Raw genomic sequence first — 23,461 nt, 5'->3', positions numbered from 1 at the left:
ATTTGATTTGGATTAACTGGTCACCTTACGACAACACACCTACATAAGAGTCATCACTAAAACTCTTTCAAAGCAGCCCTGATATTCTGTACAACCTTCCTCATTTAATCTTTGTTCATAAAATACCATTTTAATTCATGTCTGTGTTATGGTGTTTGTTTCACATATTTTTCATATACAGTTTTTGTTTCTCAAAGAAAAATACGGGAAAAAGTTACAGAAGATGCATGAAATCCTTATAATAGTGCCTGAAACAACTTCTTTCACTTTTTGTTCCCTTCTTGATGGTGGTTTTTGTTGTTGGTTGGGTTGTTTTTCTTTTTTGAAACTGCAATTTTGCAGTTTTGCATCTTGCCAATTGCTCCTGCATTTCATTTACCACTCTGCTGCTGTACCTACTTTGGTCAAGAAAGTATTTTTTTAATGTCAATCCCCCAATTCATTTTGAAAGGTGGTGACCTTAGCGTTGGGAGGCTTCCTACATGCCAGGTTGTTAAACAGACTAATTAATACTATAAGACCATTTTGTTTTCAACAGCATCACTGCTTTCAAGAAAAAGAAAAACCATTTGTGAATGCTCATGCACTCTGCTCAGAGAGATCATGGTTTAAACCTGGCTGGCAGCCAGACACTGTGGAGCCACTCACTCACCCTCCCCTGCCCAGGGGATGAGAGAAAAAAATTGAAGGGGTAAAGGGAGACTCATAGGTTGAGATTAAAACAGTTTAATAATTTAAATAAAACAATAACAAAAAGTACAAATGGGTAAAGCACAATGCAACTGCTCACCACCTGCCAACTGATACCCAGGCGTTCCCCACTAGCGATCCTGAAAAACCAAGATCCCAAAACTGCAATCCCAGAAGAGAGAGAACTCCCTCCTTCCCATACCCTCCTTTATATACTGAGCATGACATTACACAATATGGAATATTTCACTGGCCAATTCGGGTCCATTGCTCTGGCTATGCTCCCTCTCAGCTTCTTGTATACCTGCATACGGGCAGGACGTGGGGAGTTGGAAGGTCCTTGATCTCTCAGCAAGAAGTGAAAACATCAGTGTATGATCAACTTTCTTCTCCTACCAAATCCCACACTGAATCCAAAACACAGCACTATTCTAGCTATGAAGAAGAAAAATTAACTCTATCCCAACCAAAACCAGGACAATGTACTTTCAAAGACTTGTATTTGGGATCAAGCAGACAGAGGTTTGATATGGGATCACTTAACTGTGACTAGTGTTTGCTGTCATGTTCAGTAAAGTAGTATAAAAAATTAACTCAAATGGTTAACTTAATGGTTACACTCTGAATACAGACTTTTTTTTTTTAAATAATCACTACCATAGAATTAGAACCAAGCACCAACACCACAATGTTAAGGAACTGAATGAAAGTTCTCAAGATACATTACACACTACTAGCAATTTACTACTGAAGCACAATCTCAAACAGCTTACAGGCCAGTAAAAACAACTAATACACCCTTACATTTCAGTGAAAATAGTGAATCTGAAATTTTTAATAGAAGATTTGTTGTTTTCAACTTCAATGAATGCATGATTGCATGTACTGCAGAGCTCATGGACTTGCAAAGCACCTCCTATAACCTCAAAAACAGCTCAAACGTCTGTTTCAAACATTGCTGGTAAACCCTGAATAAACGCATGCACTGTACTGTATTACTTGAAAAAGAATACCATGTTCTATTATACCGAGCAGCACAGAAGCCTACCCAGGCTTTGTCAAACATCACAGTCCTTAAATGGGTGCAAGAATCACAGAGAGTAACAGCCAGCTGAGGGAGAACAAGCTGATCACTGTCAAGTCCCAAGCCACTTCCCCTTTCTCTACAACTTTAAGGCAAAGCACTTTTGCCTCCTTCCCCAAAAAATCTGCAAGTTGGCACCAGAAAACAAAGAGGAGGGTAATTTATGAGGCAAACCTCAGTAAATCATGTTACTACTACAAATGATGACAATCCAAAGAAACAACTACTAATTCATTAATACTGAGAAAATACTTACTTAAAAAACGTTCCTAACTATGAGTTTATTAGCAAAAACACAACCATAAGCATTCTGCAGACACAGAACTTGAAAATAAGAACTGACACAATGCCTCTTATAGTCTTGGATAAAAGCATTTTGATGCTATAAAGGCAAGAGTTCTATTACTACTAATATTTTTAACAGAAACAGGACATGTAACTCCTAACAAAAACACAAAGATGCACTCTGCAAGGACAAGGCAGAGCGGCATTTTTTATTCTATTGTTATTATTTGTTTACTTGCACTGTGCATAAAATTCAGGATCTCAGGTAGGTGGGACTACACACTTACCTACTTAAGCCAGTAATGCTTAACTTTGTACGTGCACAGGCTAAACTTTGTATGTGCACAGGCTAGGCACCCCACTCTAGTAGCAAGAGAAAGGTAAGTGCCATTTCACATAACTAGACTTGCTGCATGCAAGTGTGGAATACATGAATCTGCACTACCTTTTCTGTGCATGTCACAAAATCAAACTGTTCTGCTGCATTCCTAATCCAGCTGCTCTTGAAGTAGACCACCGTCATGTCCTTCACCTGGCTACCCTTCCTGGTCTGGAAATGGGGACAACACAGGGAAATGGAATAGGGCTGCCTCCTCCCAAAACCTGACAGGAGCTTAACGCATGTACTGGCTAGCCTTAAAATCAAGTCAAATATTATCAGTAGTGACACAGATATAGCTGAGATTCCCCTAGATAAAGGTATGACTTAAACTCTCAATGTCCCTTCCAAAATTATTATCTTATGTCAGGCACCAGTACATAAGCAATGTGTCCAGATACACAAAGGAAGGCTGGAAAAAAAACAAAGCTGGAAGGGCAGGTCATATGAATTGTCCTGGGGATGCAGACACAGGCCACAAAGCTCAGGCAGAAGAGTCCTATCTTTTTAACACTACAGACCTGAAGATTTCTGTTGGCCCTCTTGTAAAATTGTTATAAACACAAATGGAAAAAGTATTCCCACATGCTAAACAGGACATCTTGTGTGAATAGAACAAAACTGACTTTCAAAGATTAATAATTTAGAGAAAACGTCAATGCTCAAAATGTCATTAAAATCACGCATAAACCCATATGTATGCACAAGCACATTTCCACACACATTTTACTCCTCTTCAACCACAGATGGAGAAATAGCAGTTATTACATTATAGTAAGACTTTAAAAGAGATTGTATTGTACTTTCAAAAAGTATTTGAAATGATACAATGGAAAGAATGAATAGTGTGTACAAGAGTTATTTGTCTGAATATCCTGGGTACTGCTGTAGGTGTGTGAACTAAGACACTGATAGTAGCATGAACAAAAATATCTGCCTTTTTACTGGCTACTTTATACATAATCCTCCCTATCCTTCACTTTTTGGAAAAAAGTGAGAGATTAATTTCTGTCACCACTATAATCTACCTAACTTCTCCTCAGTTTTAGCAGCAGCTATGGAAAACCAGCTGGCATGGCAGCTTTCCAAAGATAATCCTTAGAAGGGCCCACTGGTAGGGAATTTCCCACAATTTAAAAACAAAACAAAACCGTCTTTGAATTGTTAGAGGGTTTAGGTTTTTTGTTAGCTCACTGATTGATAGTATGCCTATACATGTCCCTGTTCAAATATGGTTGCTTTCTTGGTGAGTCAGTGAATGTACCCATATCAATGGTATTCCAATATGATTCCTTTAGAAAAGGAATACCTGTAACACGTGATTGCAACCAACCAACTGTTCTGAATACAAAGTAAGAAGGGTCCATATGGAGTACTTAATGATGCATCCTATAGCCACTGAAAACAAGAAGTTTAATGAGAACTAATCTTAGCTTTCACTGCTGCATTGCAGGGGCAGCAATGGAGGCTAATTTCAGCCAGCTAGAATCCTTAATGAGCAAAAAGCCAGAAGAGTGGAGGTATTTTTAGGATAATTTATTAGAAATATGAACGATTTTTAGATGTACCAAATGTGGTCATAAGCAACAATTTAAACCCGTTTTAATAAATGTTTTAAATTGTATTTACCTCCACGCTTTTTGGGAGCTTCAGGTTTCATTTTAACGGTATTTCTGCTTCTAAATTCAGGCCCTTTAAAATCATCTTTGTCTTCATTCAGCACTGGCTCAGGCTGTACAACCACTGTACCTAGAATAATTTTATTTAGAAATTGGAAACCATTACACATCCAAATGAAGTGCAAAAGTCCTGTTTAAATAAAACCCAACATAGTACCTTAAAAAAAAGTGCAATCTGTTGACCAAAACTCAAAGTTTTGAATGCACAGATGTTCACAGAAAAAAAAAAAAAAAACACACACACAAAAACCCCACCACACACTTCAAATTATGTCTGTTTTGCAGCTGTAGGACAAAAGCCAAAGACTGAATGGGCTACGAAGAGCAAATTCTGCTCTCTCTGCCCTGATGTGGTATGTGCAGAACAGGACTGTCATACTGCTGGGTGTGTGTAGTACAGGAATTTGCAGTGCAATGCTACAAATAAAGGACTTTGATTAGGTCACATCTATCAAAAGCTTTAGAGTAACTACTCTTTTTCTCTCTCTTTTCCCCCCTTCTACCCAGTTTCCCCTCATCTTAATTTATTTGAGCATGAAGTAAGTGAAAAAGCAATAGAATAAAACCTGGTTTGTGTTCAACAAAGTTCAGAAAATTTTTTTATTTAAAGAAGAGTACTAATCAGTTATGTGCGTGAAAAACTATCTTTCCTACTTAAGAGCTCAGTTCTAATACTTTTGTTGTGAGGACACTGGAAATAATCTAATATTCAGAGAAAATAATTTTAAAGTGACTGTTTTAAATACTGCTATTCATGCAGTAAACAGTAGCGGCCCCTCCAATTTTTCCTATAGCTTTCATAAATAACAAATGAAAGAGATTAATCAAACTCACACTACAGTGAAGAGCAGTGGGATGCAGACTCATAGTAGTAACTATTTTAAAAGGGAACTTAAAAATAGATCCAGTAATAACATTCCCCCCACTAGATTTAGTTTTGCTTTTGTTGATCTAATTATTAATAACCTCAAAGATGGAACACTAAAATAAGTAAGACTTACAAGTGACAGAGTTTAAGACTTCTACAAAAGAATAAATTATTTCCTGTTCCACGTTGGTTTTATACAGATGTCAGTAATGTCAGCACATGCTGGTGTACCCACTGATTAAAGTATGCTGGATTCAAAACTAATGGTGCTTGGCTTCCTCTTTTAAATGCACATGCACGTGGTTTGGGGGGGAGTGGGTGTGCACTAACGTATGTTTTTATATAAAAGCCAGGACCTAAAAAAGGCATTTTAATAAAACACTGTGCATTCTAGTTAATTATTTATACCACATCATAATCTTGGCTAGTTTGCCGAATTCAGAAAAGACAGACAGACATGAACTACCTTTAGGCAAGCTTTGCATATCAACATCATTTTCCGAGTTTTCATTTGAAACATCTTCATTTACAGTCTCATCTAAGATTTGTTCATCATCTGATCCAACATATTTTGTTACAACTGTAGGTTTCCTGCACAGACAGAAATAAACCCAGACAGTGACAAATATTACATATTGCAATACAGGTAAGTCTGGCGCTTTGCAAACAAAACACTATACTAACTGGGGAAAGCTACGTTCTCTTTGAATTCATTAAAGACATTATGAGGGAGAAAGCTCTGAGTTATTACAGGAAGTTGTAGGCTGATTTTCTTGTTAGGAAGAGGAATTCTTCCCCCCCTATGTGAAATGAAAAGATATACTAATAAAATATTTTTGTTTCACAGGCTTGCTTTATTTTTTTTGTAAAATTGAGGTTTGATGTGTTTTTAAGAAGGTATGCTGGCAAGTCACACTTCTGGGAAAAGAGCCTAAATGAAACACAAGTGAAAGTCTGCTCAGAAATTTTATACATCATTCCCAAGTTTAACAGTCAGTGCAAAGAGAACACACAGATACTAGCAAATGACAAAAAGCAGCTTGGCAGAAAAGATGCTTGCAAGGAAATAAAGGAAATGCAGAAAGAAATTAAAAAGCTGATTGTTGATACAAGGACCAGTTGCCAAAATTTCACACAAACATAATTTCGAACTGAATCCATTAAAATGAACGAATTTACTATGTCAGAGCAGGGAGAAAAAAAAAACAAAAAACGTTGAGCACAATTTTTAGTAGTCCGAGGTTAAGATACAAACTATTGCAGGATACTGGTTTTGTCAGTATCAGACACAGTATGATAAATGTATGAGTGAAAATACCTTTAGTGATAGACAGGAAGCAAAAAAAGACTGTAAAAATTATATAAATGAAAAAGAGTTCAGCAGGACACTGGATTCAGAAGATGAGGGAAAAATTAAAGCCAAATACAAAACCACACTTGCAAATATAGAATCAAGACAAACAGAAAAGGGAGAATGAAGAATACTGTTTAATTCCAGTGGACATAATAAAATAAACAAATGAATAAAAAGCAAAGTGAAAAGAGATACATACTTTTTAAAGAGTATTAAGAAGGCAGCTGTTGAGATCATGCATTTAGAAGAGCTCACCTACCTATACAGTATACTAGGATTTTAAAAAAATCATGAAGGACATAACTTGAATGAACATCATGTGAGAACAAAAGATGAGGAGTTTTACTAGATTAAGTCTGCTGTTACTTAGGTCACAATTTGTCTCCTGTAGGTTCGAACTGGGTGGGTAAATGGTTAACTCCACACTTTTTTTTAATGAAAGAGCAAAAAATGATTAAGGAGAGACACAGCAAATGGCAGCTTCTGCACAGGATAACTTAATAGCACATTTTGATTCTGCAGTCTCCCAACAGTAAGGTACATAAAGCCTTCTGCCCATATGACCCAATTCACATTTTTGGAAGAATTCTGCATGCAGAAATAGCAAGAGCAAACGAGTAATTGTATAAACACCTCTGTCCTGAAGATACAGGATAATCTTGTCTTTGTTAGTAAAAATCAAGCTTTATGATCTTAACCTGTGACCCTGAAAGGCCATTTGAATTTTAAGTGTATGATAAGGCATTCGTTTTGCCAACACTCTGCTAACCTATTGGATTTATATTATACTGGTGTATACTAAAGTATCTGGCACACTGTATGGACTTTGCTAGTTTCACATGCCAAAAGTAACTTATTTTCCAAACCAACCTTTTTGAACGTGATGATCCTAAAGATTTGGTTCTTTCTGAAGAACTACTGCCCTAAAAACAAGAAAACAAAATTTTAGAAGTCAACACAGTTGCAGGTGACTTGTCAACAAAACCAGTTTCTTACATTAACTACATCTCAGAAGTCACCAGCGCTCTTACACCACCACCACCCCCCCCAAAAAAAAAAAAAAAAGCAGGAAATGCATTAACAAAAGTGACCCACAATTTCAATAGTCATGCCAGTTCAGTTAAACTAAGACTCCACGAAGTCATTCTTCAAAAAGCAGATTTCGGAATAGGTGTCACCAAACTCTAATGAAGACACTAATGCTAACTAACCTCCCTGTGCATGTATCTTAACAGAAATCAAGAGCCAGAACTGGTTTGAGACATTCAGAGAGAAACACTGCATGTATCTCAAGCACCAAGACTTCATAAAATGGAAGAAATTCTCTTTGCAATTCTCAACTTGCACTACCTGCTGAAAAGTTCTCACAGCTTTCTGGAGAAGGGACTAAAAATGGCTCATGATCACTGGTTGGTCCTAATCATGAACAGTTCTGGGGCCTCCTGCTCTGTGTATCTTCACTTGCAATATTAACTTCTGTGATAAGCACACGGAAGAACGACCTAACTCACACATGCACACCTGCCTCCACACCGCGGCGCATTTTCACTTTTTTACAACTCTCCAGGATTCCTCACAGCACTTAGTGCTGAAGTAGGTTATGCAGGTCTATCAATGTTTTTCATACTATGTGAAGAAACTATCATCTTTTCTTCCATACACATACAGAGGGTTCTTGAAGGTTGGCACTAGGGAGCTATTGCTAGTATGCACCCAAGAATTGCCAGCAGACCACAGACACTTGTTATCTGGCTTACATACCAGAAAGGGCTGGCTGCCTTCACAGGAAAAGTGATTTTTTCAGAGGTTTGTGCCACTTATCATAACCAGGTTTGAGCAGTATCAAATAAATACCTGAATTTACTGCAGTAAGGGCAAACTAAGTACACTGGCACTTGTGCTTTCTCTACATACCAATGTAACGTCAACCAGAATGTTTCCAAGAGGAGAGTGTATATATATATAGTTACATGTAAGACATACCACATGAAAAATGTCTTTAATGCATGTAACACCATATAGAAGAAATTTGCTCATGTTATAAAGATCCTGTAACTCTGCCTTTTTTTCTTTTTTTAAAAAGGAAGCATGTTTGCCTAAAAGGACAAGTAAGTACCTAATATAATACTATCTGACTAACAGGGTGGAAGTGCAAATACAAGGCAGAGAAGCAATGCTTTTAAACCAAAAATAAGTAAGAATCTGTTTACACATAAGCCAAATAACAGAATAAGGATAAAGAGTATTAACTGAATGTCTTTAAAGAGAAGAACTCACTTTGCAATACACTCAATCTGAATCAATTAACAACACTTTGCATTTCTTAAAAATGCAATCGCATATCTCAGGTAGGGAAAACCCAATTCTCTTTCTCTAAACTGCATTAGGAAATATTGCGTATGAGAAATACAATGAAGTTGTCCAAGTAAATTTCTGTATTTCAATAATTTAGAAATTGGGGGGGAGGGTGCAGTGCAGAGAAACAGGGTTGCTTGCATATGCACAAATCAAAGCATCATTCCAAATTTAGAATTTAATTTTAAATTTATTTTTAGATATTTTACATCTAATGTTTTCCATCCAGCAGATATGATGTTTACTGCACGGTTCTGACAATATTCTTTAAGTATTTACTGTACAAGCGAACTCAGCACTTCCTATACTAGCCATTCTGCACTAGTCATGCAACTAGTGACTTTAAAAGCTCTTTTATTCTTACCTCTTCTCTATTGTTCTCCATTGATGCTGGATTACTTTTAGGTTCTCTACTTTTACCTGTGAAGACAAATGAAAGCAATCCACTGAAGTACAAGAAATATTAAGAAGTTCTTCCCACTGTATGTCATAGTATTATGCCTCACCAGCATGAATAAAGAAGACTGTGTGGCTTTCAGAGACAAACTGTTGCACAACAAAACAGAGTCGACAGCATAGCATAAATTTTACAGAAATAATTTAGAAATTACTTTCAGTTAAGCTGCTGATATGCTGAAAGACAGCCTTCCCATTGGTGAAGAAATACTGAAGAAATGAATGGACAACTGTATATGCAGAAATAATATAGTTAGTGCATTTTTTTAATCTCTAGGAAGTTACTTAAAATATTTTCTCTTATACATCTTGACATTAAATCTGGGATCATGGAACCAGAGACAAAAAAAATCTCATTTGAGACAGGGTACGATTGAGAATTCCAATTTAATGATCTTGGGAACTGTGGAATATAAAACCTAAAGACGTGCAACCTGTTAGTATCTGTTCCATTCACCAGTCCAGCTAATGGAAGTTTCAAGTTCAGTGATTCAATGATACTTGTATGAAGTTGCTCGAAAGGCTTAGTAATAGCAGTATTTTAATAGATGCACTACTGAGAAACATGCAAGTAAAGTGGTAGAATAATCGCAGGATACATATCATGACCATCTGTGATTTTAACTTAAGACTGCTAGCACTGCAACTTACTACATCCTTAAACTTCAGTTTTGGGAAAAACAGATTTCTTTTACACTTTGAAAAAATTAAATCACTTTGATTTAGAAAATGTAATGCTGGGTATTTGACCTAGGCTGAATTGTTTGGGCAAAATTATCCAGCCATTTCTGCATGTGAAGCTAAGGTAGGGGGGAATAAAAAATAGAAACAGTTGAAAGGTTTTGGTGCTTTTAAGTACCTAAAATTTCTTCTGTGGAGTATTACCAGCATTCCCCTGTTCTGAGGAAAGAACTTGAAATCTGGAAGAAGACTGAAATTTCTTGTGGACACTACACACCACCCATCTTCTACTATTGACCAATTTTGCCCAAGTGATAAATCCATGGAAAATACCAGTTTGGACATGCTCAGTAGAGATTTCTTTGATTCTGGCAGCTACCATCTCTGTAGATTCCACATTCAGGCTGTTAACCAGACCGCACATGTGCTATTCCCAAAAGCAACTAAAGGTGCTCCACTGACAGTTTCTATGTGTGACTGGGCTCTACACGTGCCCTCCCCATGGCATGAGGGAGCTCCCTGCATGCCCTCGAAGCTCCTAGTGCTGACCCAGCTGCACACACGCCATCCGCTTCAGAGCTGTGAGAGCACAGGATTTCCCCTGTGACTGCTGCTCCAGGGCAGGGGCTGGTTACTTGAAACAAGAGCAGGAAGTCAACCTCCCCTGTGCTCTCAGGAATTCTCCTGCTGGCACCCACACAATACAGACGAGGGAGACATCCAGTTCAAATGCAGAGAGAATAAAGCAATGTTATTAAGGCTGTAAAATCAAGTACTCCAAAATTAAGAAAAGCCAGAATGAAAGTTATGAGTGTAATTTCACATTACTTATTGTACCTAGCTCATAAGCATTATGGTACAGTCCAGCTCCACAGCAGTACTCAAGATGGAAGTGCTCCGTGAACAACTGCTTCATGTTTTAATTGGCCTGTGTGTGTGGCAGGGACATGTTACAACTCTCGAGCTGCACTGAGCTGTCTTCACCATCACTTCCCTCCTCACAACACTCTACCTAGTAGTTCATATATCCTCCAAATGCTGGAACAAGATCCATTACTATATAAGCTTGATTTGGCCCCAGCTGTGTCTATCACTTGTACACTAAATGAGCATCCTGAGGATTAGAAGGGAAAAAAAAAAAAAAAAAAGGCAGGGTTGCTAAAGACATTATAAGACATTATCATTATGCACAGAAAGTTGGGAGAAGTACATTTGCTCAGCTAATTCTGGCATTTCCTAATATTTAAGTGTTTAATTCTTGACTTTTCAACATTAATATGTTCTTTTTTTAAGAAATAAAATCAGAGATCTCAAAACCAACACTGAAACACATCTGCTATTAATTAGTAAGTGTACCCCTTTCATCTGTATTTTAAGGCAAGGAGCCAAATTCTACTTCGTAACTACACAGGATAAAAGGAAAACATTTCTTTTTCCCAGTATACTCCTCAGCAAAATTTCATGTTGAGATGCACCCACATCAGTTTAGTACTGAATTATCACATAAATAATTTCTTCTTCCTACGTTAACAGTTCAGTTTGATGCTCACACAAAGAGGCTGGCACCACATGGCAGCAGACTTTCTCTCAAGACAAAACATTACATGATAGTAACTGCACACCTGAAAAGCCATGTAAAGTTATTACTCAGGACAACAAGAGTTTGAATACAAACTGTAACACAGCCAACACACTCATTCTCCTGTATCACTTTAGCACAACTTTAGCTCATTAAACAGTAGAGATTGAAAGATTGTATCAAGTCCTAGTTAAACTAGTTAATTTGGAAGCAAATTTTATTTGGGACTGTTATGAAATAATTTCACTTTTTATGACTGTAATCAAAACAAAGTGTTTAAAAATCATTATCTATTTTTAACTTCTAAGCAAAAATTTCTAATACCAAATTTGACACAGTGTAGGACTCAAGGTTTTTCAGAGGTATTATTTTGTTTTCAAATGTTACCTGATTACATGGTGAAATCTTATTAAATAATAATTATGAAAGGATAATCTCCAAAACTTCTTCCATAACTACAAGGACTGCAAAAGCTTTACTTCAGCAGAAAAAACAAGATACTGCACTTACACATTCAGAAAAACTGAACAAGGAACTCCCAGTACAGCAAATACATGCATGTTTGCCATCTCATGTTTCACAGAGGGTAAGCCACCAGCAGGATTAGCTTTTTTCCACATTCAGAAAAGAATCAGAACTGAAAGAAATCCTGTTCAAAGGCCTATTGTATATTTAAGATATCACCACCACTTAAATCACATTAGGACTTTGCATAATTGCCCCAGTGAAGTGCGATACAGTGAAACAACACAGTTATTTGATTTTAGAATCATATATACATTGAAAATAAAAACATAAAATGTTTTTTCACCTATGGTTTTGTTTTTAGATACTGCTGGAGGAGAGTTTGTGTCCTCAGATTCTTCTGATGAGTGAGCCAAGAAGTCATGAAGTTTCTGCACCAATGTATTCAGCTTGCTTTCACTGTTAAAATACAAGTAAAACTTGAAGTTACCTATATATCTCATTCTAATTTAGCAAGCTTGAAAGAAATTATGTTTAATCTCAATTAATGCACACCTACAAAAAACTCAGTTACTGCTTAAACATTTGTTTCTGCAAGAGAATATCAAAGTAAATAAAGAACCATACAATTTTGTTAAATTCCGAGTTAAATATGTGCAGCCTTACTGACAAAAAACCACTAAGGACTCTGTTAAAAAAAATAAAATAAAAAGCCTATTATAAATAGCTTTTACTGTTTAAAATTATTTACAAAATTCAAAAAAGTCATGAGTGGTAATGCTGCTATGACATGAACATAGCAAAAAATGAATTGAACATTCTACTTTGTCAAAAGCTAAACAGGTAAAAACAATAAAATCTCTATTACCAAGAACGTAACCTTTGAGGATATAAAAGACTAGAAATAACAGCAGAATTTCACCTCCAACCTTAGAAACAAACAGGTCCATTGAGTATGACAACCTGCTTATGCAAAGCTTCTATTAAACCAGCATATATACTGTGTATCAGGTATTAATTTTGTCAGAAAATAACCATGTAGGATCAGATCATTTCTTGATCTGTTTGTATGAGTATTCATATTAAATTTATTAAAAAAAATATTACCCTAGGAATTTTCACGAGGCAGTTTTAGTCACCAGAAACTGTTAGTCTCATATATGTAGTCATTACAGTAAAAAGACAACACCTTTATCCTATGCTTTTGCTGAAAAGCTGTATCACTTCATAATCTGCATGTTAATCCCTCTCATTTTACGTTGTTTAATTCAGATTTTCTCCTCCCAAAGCTTCTATAATTTCCTGAGACAAGTGCCTTTTTCTAGCTGCAAGCACCAACTGAGGCCAAGGGCAGTCACCCTTTCAGATCCCCCTGTACAAGAAGTTACCACTCAGAGTGTTTGTCACTGCTTCCCTCCTGGACCCTATCAGTCCTCTAAAATCTGCCAGCTGGTATGTCTGAGTCATCATACCTTATCTGCTACTAGATACGAATTTTCAAACTGCCAAACTACACTATCCCCTTTAAAAATTAACCCAGCTAAAGGATACAAGCTTCCATCTTTTACACTTTTTATCTCCTCATTACTTTCAAAACTTAATCTGATAGCATGAGTAAGATTTTCTGTCACTGTTTTACAGGCTCTAGGAATTTTTGAGTATTTATCAGAAGCTCAACCTACTCACCTTTACAATCTCTACTATTTCTCTGAACACATCCATTTACTAACTTCTGACTTTTAATTTAACTGCAATTGCTAAACAAACAACGAAAAATCACCTGTTTTATCAGAAGGACATGCAGGTAAGCACTCTCCTGAGCAATGAGCAAAAGGGTATTATCACATTAACGCAAATGACTATTTAAACCAGTGAAAATAAACACATATAAACCAGCATAAAACATCCATTAAAAAAAAAAATCTGTAATTTATTTAAATCTTCTGAAATACTCAAAACAAAATAGCACTTCGTAATGGAAAGGTTTTCCGCAGAAGGACACTTTTCTTTTGAGACTCCATACATACCATCAATCGCTTGCGTAACTTTGTATGAGAGTGTAACAAAGTCCGTTTTACTCAAGTGTATCTTAAAATTTTTCTCTCAATGTCTAAAAGAATCTTTCTCTCTAATTACTGGACTCAAGCTTCTACACAACTGCCAGTCCCTAAACTTCAGCTTCCCTTTTGTCACGGACTGAGGGCATACTTGGAAAACATTATAATAGTATGCTTCAGTTTTAACAGATTGCACTCTCTACTTTAGAAAGGTGATTTAATGACAATTTATTCACAATAAGTTAAAAAAATTTAGAGTTTTCCAGAATTATTTCATAGTATAAGTACATAAAGAGATTTTATATATCCATTCCAGACGGTCTGAAGTACTAATGCACATTTAGAAATCCTGCAAACAGTACATTTTTGGTAATAAAAACAAAAAAACCCACATGTGGAATTCTGCTCATCTAGTTTATAAATAACTTATTTTGGTAACAGCATTTTAAAAAAGAAATAGGAACTATAGATGAGTTATATTATTGTTCTCAATACAAAACAAATTAAAAATAGTATGTATGTCTTTGTACTAACACTTGGAACATTATCTACTACCATTTATTAACTCTTATCGTAACTAGCCTAAAATTGTTTTCAGAGCAAAACACTCATGCTGACAACAATCAAAAAAACCCACTGCAAACTAATACTGAAAAGTCTTCTCAACTTGCTTTTCCTCTTGATTATTCAGCATTTTGTACCATAAGCCTGTATTAAGGAATACCAGGTCAAATGTAAGTGAAGGTGTTACACTTACCGTACTTCACCACAAAGAAATTTTATTTTAGGGCAATGCTTTACCTGCTTTTGTACAAAAGTGATTTTATGTCAGGCTTTTACAGTTGAGAATATATTGTCTATAATCTTTTTTAAACCTTCTACTGCAAAATCTTTATTCTTTGCAACATATTAATAGACCCATCCACTATAAAACTGATCACAACCTATAAAATGTGTATTTTTTAAAAAACGTAGGAGCCCAAAAATTTAGAACCATCTCAAAAGCACCAAGTGAAGCAAGCAGTTTCCCTCTACCACATAGCAACAGTCCCTACACTATTTACTAGTGCTTTCAGGCTTACATGTTCTAAGCAAATTGACTTCACCATCCGTCTAGAGTTATTTTGACACTGTTTAGCCTAATTAAAACAGGAATGAAAGGAAAGGTGTCCTACTATTATTGGTTTGGCCATGAACCTCATTTGTGACATTGGGAAACTACCTTGTAAGAATACCATTTCTTACCTACATTCAGAGCAACTGCTGTAATCTTCAACCGAAAACGCCTGGCCCTTACTAGGATTTTAAGAAGTACCTATTAGGCAAATCACTTATTAGGCTAAATGATTCTACAAACCCATAGAATATGTAACAAGAAAACAAAGGGACAGACCATGTCCTAATCTCAACACAACATACTTCATTCAATCTGGCTGTTGACTGCTGCCCCTTGTATGTGCTTATCTGCACTACGTTTGCAGGGCAAGGTTTTGTAGCCGGGGGCTGTGGGGGTGTCTCTGTGAGAAGCTGCCAGAAGCTTCCCTGTGTCCGACAGAGCCAATGCCAGCCGGCTCCAGGATGGACCCGCTGCTGGCCAAGGCCGAGCCCATCAGCGATGGGGGTAACACCTCTGGGATAACGTATTTAAGAGGGGAAAACCAGCTGTGGAACAGCAACTGGGAGAGAGGAGTGAGAATATGTGAGTGAAACAGCCCTGCAGAGCCCAAGTGAGTGCAGGAGGAGGGCAGGAGGTGCTCCAGGCCCGGGGCAGAGGTTCCCCTGCAGCCCCTGGGGCAGCCCGTGGGGAGGCAGCTGTGCCCTGCGCCCAGGGAGCTCCACGGGGGAGCAGACACCCACCTGCAGCCCGGAGGGGACCCCACCGCAGAGCAGGGGGATGTGCCTGAAGGGGGCTGTGACCCCATGAAAAAAATAGTTTTAAAACCTTATTTCCTGTAAACAAGTGAATTTCTCATTCTTCCACAGGATCCTACCAATTTTTAGTCCAAGTAAGTGTCCCTCATCTTGAGTTTCAAGAGGCTCCTCAAAGTCAGCAAAAGGGGAGTGCTTTCCAGCTTTTCATCTACCTCAATGTTGACAAATAAGTTTTTGCAAAATTTTTCCTCTTAAGTATTCACCTTCCTTAAATTCAACATTTGTGTAAAATTCTTCTATGTTTAAACATTTAAAATAGTTCAAGGCCACAAGTTTTTTACATTCATCTTTACAGTTGCTTCAAGTCCCAATCATTTTTCACTTTTGAAGCTGCAATGAAATACTGCAGAACAAGTACTAAGCAGACAAAAATAAACAATTATTAGGAAAAAAAAAAAGATAGATATGCACAGAAGGTGATTCATATTAAAAAGCAGCCATTTCTTCTACTGAATGTAGATAATTTTCCTAATCCAGCTCACTGCTCATTGATATGAATGCTTCTGCAAGCTGAGGTGATGACAGTGCGAGCTGGGGAAGAAGGCACTCTAACTCCAGTGGCAGCAATATGCTATGCGAGCTTGAACTATCATACAGCAGCAGAATTAGTTGGTCAGGTAAATAACACCAAGAAGCACAGAATCATTTAGGCTGCAAGGGACCTCTGGAGATCACTTACTGCACCCTCCAGCACAAGCAGAGTCAGCTACAGGAGGTCACCCAGAAATTTATCCAGTCAGGTTCCAAATACCTCCACAGCTGGAGTTCCACAATCTCTCTGGGTGACCTGTTCCAGTGTTTGACCATTTTCACAGTAGAAAAGTTCTTTTGTGTTTAGACAGAATTGTACCACATTAAAACATATTAAATCCGACACAGTCAGAAAATAGCAGAATGCCAAAGCTCCGACTGAAAAGATATGCATCATGCACTTCACCAAACTCGGAGATTCTATGCTGAAGACATCATTAACACAGATTCACTCTTTTACTTTGTTTAGAACTAACTTTAAATCCACAGGGGCTTAATCAAGTGATACCTAGTACAAGTTGAAGACACTCAATGATGTGGATGAAGCAACTCTGGAGCTTAAGTACAGCATAACAGGTTCAGACAAGTAAACAGAATTATCTTTCTCCAGACACACAAGGGGAATAAGAAAGCAATGGTTCAAGGTCACCAAGAGACCCTTTATTCTGCTCAAGGAAAATTACACATTTTTTTTGTTGAGATGGTATGCAAACAACTATATCAGGATTTGGCTGAAAGTTACCATGCTTCACTAAAAGATGAAAAATTATTTGGTTTTAACCTGTTTCTTTAGTGGAAGCTTTAAAAAACCTCAAAACAACCCACAACAAGCTAAAATGAACAATCTCATTTTTAGGTTGGCTCAAAAGCCACACAGAAGTCTGCAACTTCAATGGCAAAATAATCTGCAAGCTGAAAAAGACTGACTGAAATCAACCACTTGAAAATCTGAATACAGTATTTTCACCTTCGTGAGTCAAAAATCATGGCAAATCCAATACCTCACTATATTAATTCAGGAAAGGAAGCTCCAACTAACATAAGTTGTATTTAAAAAGCTTAAACATGCTTTGTTTAAAGGGAAAGAAGGGCTCCACATCCAATAGCATCACCCTCCTCTAAGTCTAAAACTGCCTTCTTTTTTGCTTCATTTGCCTTCTGCTTACTGGACTTTATCACAGATTCTCAACAAGACATCACTCATTATGAACTCAAAGAACTAAAGCATGTCCCTTCAAGTCTCCCAGATGTTCCCAATCAGGTTTGCTACAGGTTTTAAGGGTTATAGTCCATCCGAAACATAGTTTTTTTATTTTACAATATAAAAGTCATCTCAGTTTGCCCTGCTGTCAGTAGTGAATTTATTGCCTTTTTTTGTTGTTGTTTTGCTTCACGATAGACATATTAACCCAACAAGGCTTCTACAGATGAACCTAGTAAGACCTGCAGTTGGTCCCAAGATAGACATTTCTACAACCATGCAACTTCAGACTTACAAATAAACTGCCTAAATAGAACTGAAGTTGACAACTTGTGTTATCAAGCTCTTGATTTTTTTCAAGGTTTCACTCCTTTTCCAAAGGAAAAAAAAAAAAAAAAAAATCAACATCAATCAATCCATCATCCCTCTTGAATGACAACTGCCCGGTGGCTAGGTTTTACAGCAAATTATGAAAGCTTCATAACTCTTCCTTTAGTAAAACGGGGCACTTTACCTCCTATCTTTAAGTCAATATAAAACCTTCCATTATATTTGCAACTGAATTTCTACAATTTCTTCTTCCTCCTCCCGAGTCACCACTGGAACAACTTGCCACTGACCTATCAATGAACCGATTCATGTTTCCAAACCACCTGCAGGCAGAAGGTGAGTTCCAGTATATAAAATGTGATTTCATGAGGTTCAGAAGTATCCTTAGGCTTTCCTGTTTATAAGAAACACATTTAGTGATCCAATCTAAAAATGTACTTTGTCATAGACTGCAGGCATTTGTTTTCACGATGCACACACCACATTTTAGTAGTATTTTTTATACTTTCTTTTGGTGGGGTATATCCCTAAAAAAAGCACTAACTTCTCCTCCCTTCAAGCAGAGGGTATAAGTGCTCCTCTATAATGGAACTGGAAATTCCAAGTTTCCACAATGTTAATGCCATCCTACTGCAGGATTTGTATTACACACCAAATTATTTCACAAAAAATGAAGATACATTGAGTTAAGCTCTACAGAAACCCTGACACAAAGTTTACAAAACCCTAACAGAGACAGTACTGTACTAAAGCAGACTGTAGGAAGTTCCACTCTAAGAGAATTTAAGTAGCACAAACACATTGGTTCCAGGGCACATCTGGCACAGGAGACACCAACCAGCCTAAAGTGGTGTTCTTGGAGGAAAGAGTCAAAGAATGTGCTTATGCCCATTCCACATGATTGTGTGAAAGCCAGCTAACTTACACTGTTGTGGTGGTTTAAACCCGGCCAGCAGCCAAACACCATGCAGCCACTCACTCACACTCCCCCCACCACCACCCCCCAGGGAAATGGAGGAAAGAATTGGAGGGGTAAAGGTAAGGAAACCCTTAATTTGAGATAAAAACAATTTAATAATTGAAGTAAAATAAAATTAAAATATTATAATAATAGTAATAAAAATACAAAGGAGTAAAGCACAATGCTATCGCTCACCATGCGCTGACCAATGCCCAGCCCATTCCAAGCTAATAATCCCAGAAGAGAGAGAATCCTGAAACCACAATCCTCGAAGAGAGAGAGAGCTTCCCGATCAACCCTTATCTATATACTAAACATGACCTTGTATGATACTGGAATATTCCATTGCCCAGTTTGGGTCCATTGCTCTGGCTGTGCTCTCTCCCAGCTTCTTGTGCACCTGCTCACTGGCAGAACATGAGAAGTTGAAAAGTCCTTGATTTCTTAGCAACTAAAAACATCAGTGTATGATCAACATTCTTCTTACCAAATCCAATACTGAATCCAAACCACAGCACTATTCTAGGTACTAAGGAGAAAAAATTAGCTCTTTCTCAGCTGAAACCAGGACAACTGTACCTCCAGAGAATATGGAAGATTGCTACTGACTTATTTGCAATTAAATTATTGTGACATTAAATAACATGCCTCAAACAACCCTATAATACCACTCAGAACAAAGAAATTCAAGTGACTCAAAAGTGCAGAAAATTTAACAAAATGTTAAGATCAAGTTACCAAAATATTATACTGAAAGTTGAAGTTTGAAGCATTAAAAAAAAGAAATTTATTTTGCCAACTTAAAAAATCTAGTATCACTACACTGACTACCAGATGGTTGAAGTGAGAAAGATTCAGAGCCTGCCTTCTTTTTCTATTGTTGTCCTTATTTTGTACAATGCATGAACTGACTGGTAGGAACAGTTAGGTGACTATGGCAACTCCATAGGTTGAGGTGACTTCCTCCACTTTGGGGAAAAAAATAAATAAATCAAGTTTTTTGGGAAAAGTTGTAGAGAAATCTATTTTATAAACAATTACAGAGGCAGCGGGGGGGGTTAACTTTATTTGTAAGTTACTCCAGTTTTCATCATGTTTTTCAGCTTTCCAAACTTCTCATTCTGGACATGGAAGACTCCTAGGTTCTTAATATTAAAGTATTCCTTGTAACAAAAGTTTGGAACTTCACAGCCAGCAGACTAATACTGATTGAGTAGTTTCCTTTTAAACACTGTCTATCTTCCAGAAGTGCTGAGAAAAGATTTTCCATCACAATTCTATCGTTTGTGTACCTTCCACAGAATTCTAACAAACTTCTAGTTTTACTTCTGTACGTGGCTTACACGAGCAAAACTGCAGAGAGCAGAAGATGAAATGAGTGTGTAGGGTGACTGTGCAGGGTTCAGATATGCAGGCAGCTGACAGGCCAACAGGACTTGTGGGAGATAGGATCAAAAGAGAGAGAGTGTGTGTTATTCTTTTCCCTCTCATTCTTTCCAACTCCAATTTTAAGTAAAACTCAAAGTGACAGAAATTTTTAAAAAGCCCATACAATGCATTCACCAGCTTATACCCCTGAAACCATGGTACCCTACAATAACATGCCTAGTTCCTGGCATGGAACTGTTCTTATAAAACAGAAACGAACTGTTCAAGATGAGCTCTATATGGGAGGAGAATTATAAAAATCATTTAGACCAAATAAGAACTAAGTTCATGACCAGAAAAAAAGTCTGGCACGCCAAAAGAAGTATTATGTCCATCTACTTAAAAGTACTTTGTCACAGGGTCTATTATATGGGACAGATCCAACCCAAAGACTACATACAATCTCACATTTATTTTGTACATACTCTTTGCTCTTCAAGATTACAAACAACCTGAAATAATCCAATTTACTTTTCTGTCTGCAGGTAATCTGAAAAAGTGCAATGGAAAAATGTGTGAGCTTCTGTATCCTCTTCCACTGAAGCATCAATTAAAAAAGCCCCTTAGCAGTAACAGTAATTGTTGCACTAATGACAACATAAGAACATGGAAAGGGTTAAGTACAAAACCTTCATAATGTAGACCAGGAACAAGTGGTTCAAAAATAAGACAAAGCAGAATACAGGAAAAGAGGGAACAAAATACAACGGTCAGAGTAAAGGAAAAAGCAAAGTGGTCCAAATGGAAGAGTATTTTTCAGAATATGTAATGCTAATTATGACCATAAACTAATTGTTTATTGACCAAGTCAATAAACATTAGTAAGCCACATCTTTTAGTTATACAGAAATCAAACTCCACTCTTGATTTTCAGGGATTAGGGAAGAAAAATAAGAAAGCCCCTTAATTAGTATTTTAGTTTACACACAAAATAATTGATCCAACACAGAAGTGGTTTAAGTTGTCAAAGTACTTCAAGAACACAGAGGGGAGAAAGTAGAAGTGAGGAAAAAAAAAAGGTGGAAAGATGGAAAATCCCTGTCTTACAAAATAAGGAAGAAAACATATGTAGAATAAACTACTAACTGTTGGGAAGTGATGAAACAAAGAATGTATATTTGTAATATGACTTACATCAGCATGTGATCACCATCAATGATAACCTTCTAAAAATCTTTTTGTTAGTCAGGAGTAGATGACATTCATTACTTCCTCAGAAATGTTAAGGCTCTAAAATTAAGCAATATACAAGGAAAGAAAACTATCATCCCTTTAACTTTCAGCTGAAACTACACAGTAGTTATGAACTACTCAAAATAAGTCTAAAACTGGGTGGTGAAGATACACAAATATGACCATAGATAAAACTTTATCCAAAGCTCAGTACTTAAGACAGTGTGATGCTTCCCCTTCCTAATACCGTTTGATTTTGAAGATACGTGCAACGCTTGTGATAGTCAAGTGACAACTTTATTGTTTATATAGTGCCTTAGGAACTTAGGAATGTGGAGTATTTGAGGGTGACTGACTGTGTTGATCAGGCCCCTTGAGATACCGATAAACCGAAAGCACACAAAGCCAACTATTTATTAAGAGTTTAACATGGCGTCTTTCTTAACACCGACTTCACTTGGGTTTTTGTCAGCTTGCTTACTTTACACAGCAAAACAGGAGCTGTTTGCAATAACTAACACGGTAGGAGACGGCTCTTCAAGGGTAGAGGAAGATGTTTGTAAACCAGCATGAAAACAGATCCTTCACGGGGGGATCAGCGGGAGAGGAAGGACTTTACTACAGCACAAACACGTGGGGCGGGGGCGGACAAACGGAGGGCACATCCCGCGGCGCCCGGCGGCCGATGGCGGCGGGGGCACGCGGCGATGGCGGCCCCGCCCCTCCAGGCCTTCCCGCCGGGACGGGACGGGGCGGCCCTGCCCAGCCCAGCCCTACCCGCCCCTCAGGCCCGGGCGCGGGGCCGGAGAAGAGGGGCGGGCGTGCTGCTGCTGCTCGAGAGCCGGACCGCGGCGCGACCGGCGCGACCAGCGAGCCGAGCCGAGCCGGGGCCGAGCCGAGCGCCCGCCGCCCGGCCGCCTCCGCCCCCTCCCCCTGCGCTACCCATCTGGCCGCCCGCCCGCCAGCGCCCGCCGCCCCGGGCCCGTCCCCGCCCCAGCCCCGCCGCGGGGCCGCGAGCCGGGCCAAGCGGTGCAGCCGCGGAGGCCGCCCGCCAGCAGCGGCCGCCGCTCCCCCCGGCGCCCGGCGGGGGCGGGCTCCGGGCCCTACCTGACGGGCTCTGCGGTCATTTCTCCGCCGCCGCTGCTCGGTGCGGCCGGCCAGGCCGGAACCGGGCTCAGGCGCTAAAAGGAGACAAAGCCGCTATTGCCACCATCGCCAGCTCCGCCGCCATCTTATCGGAGGGAGGCTGAGGGAGACCTGCCTCCTGCCGCCTTCCTCCTTCGCCGACTCTCATTGGCTCCCTGCCGCCCCCAGCTATTTTCTAATTGGGCGGCTGCGACGGGGCCTGTTGCTAGGGTCGTTTACGTCACCGTCCCAACCTTCCCCGCTCTGATTGGCTGGAGGGAGGGTTACATCACCGGCACGGGCCTGGCGTCACGCACCATGTCGCGTGACATCATTTCAAAACAAAGTGTGTAGAGGCCTCTGCCCGGCAGGGGGCTCCGGCCCACGGGCCGCCTCGGCCCCTGCCACCCACCGCCACTCACCGCGCGGCGCCCTGCGTTCCACAACAGCCCGTAAGGTGCTTCAGTGGATCAGCCCCACCAAGAGCCACGCCGCGATGCGGCCAAACTGTAACGGCAGCACCAGAACCACCCCGGTCCTCTGTGGGGATCAGCCGCTCCACACAAAGCACACCAGGCCACGAGCACAGGAGCAAGCGACAGTTTCCCAAGTACAGAGTAAAAGACAGCAAGATAGGAATTATGTAAGCTATACCAAGAATTATCAAGGTTGAACTTGTTGAACAGCACCCACGTTACACCGATGGCTGGAGCTTCACTTAAGCCCAGCTTTGCTAGAACATTTTAAAAAAAAAAAAAAAACAACCAACAGAGAAGTCTTTAGTTAAGGAAATGCATCGTTGGCAGCCTCACATGAGTATGTCAAGATCATTTTCCCTGCTTGTACTA

The 23,461-nt window shown here is 38.8% G+C and overlaps 1 protein-coding gene across 4 annotated transcripts in view; it reads right to left on the bottom strand.

Moving 5' to 3' along the window:
• Positions 1-22,758, bottom strand: part of ATRX (ATRX chromatin remodeler) — an 89,186-nt gene extending 66,428 nt beyond the window's left edge. For 3 of the 4 annotated variants that reach the window (XM_074915433.1, XM_074915434.1, XM_074915435.1), the window contains exons 1-6: positions 22,596-22,758; positions 12,222-12,334; positions 9,059-9,114; positions 7,210-7,262; positions 5,452-5,576; positions 4,068-4,187 (exon numbers count right to left, since the gene is read on the bottom strand). In XM_074915433.1, coding sequence (XP_074771534.1) covers positions 4,068-4,187; positions 5,452-5,576; positions 7,210-7,262; positions 9,059-9,114; positions 12,222-12,334; positions 22,596-22,615 — 487 coding nt within the window. In that variant the 5' untranslated portion in view covers positions 22,616-22,758. The remainder of the gene's footprint in view (positions 1-4,067; positions 4,188-5,451; positions 5,577-7,209; positions 7,263-9,058; positions 9,115-12,221; positions 12,335-22,595) is intronic. The other variant, XM_074915437.1, reaches the window with a different exon arrangement.
• Between the last annotated feature and the right edge of the window lie 703 nt (positions 22,759-23,461).

Source organism: Athene noctua, chromosome 11 (genome assembly GCF_965140245.1).
Source record: "Athene noctua chromosome 11, bAthNoc1.hap1.1, whole genome shotgun sequence".
Lineage (NCBI taxonomy): Eukaryota > Metazoa > Chordata > Aves > Strigiformes > Strigidae > Athene > Athene noctua.
Note: the sequence above shows the minus strand (reverse complement) of the source record. Positions and strands in the feature narration are given on the sequence as shown.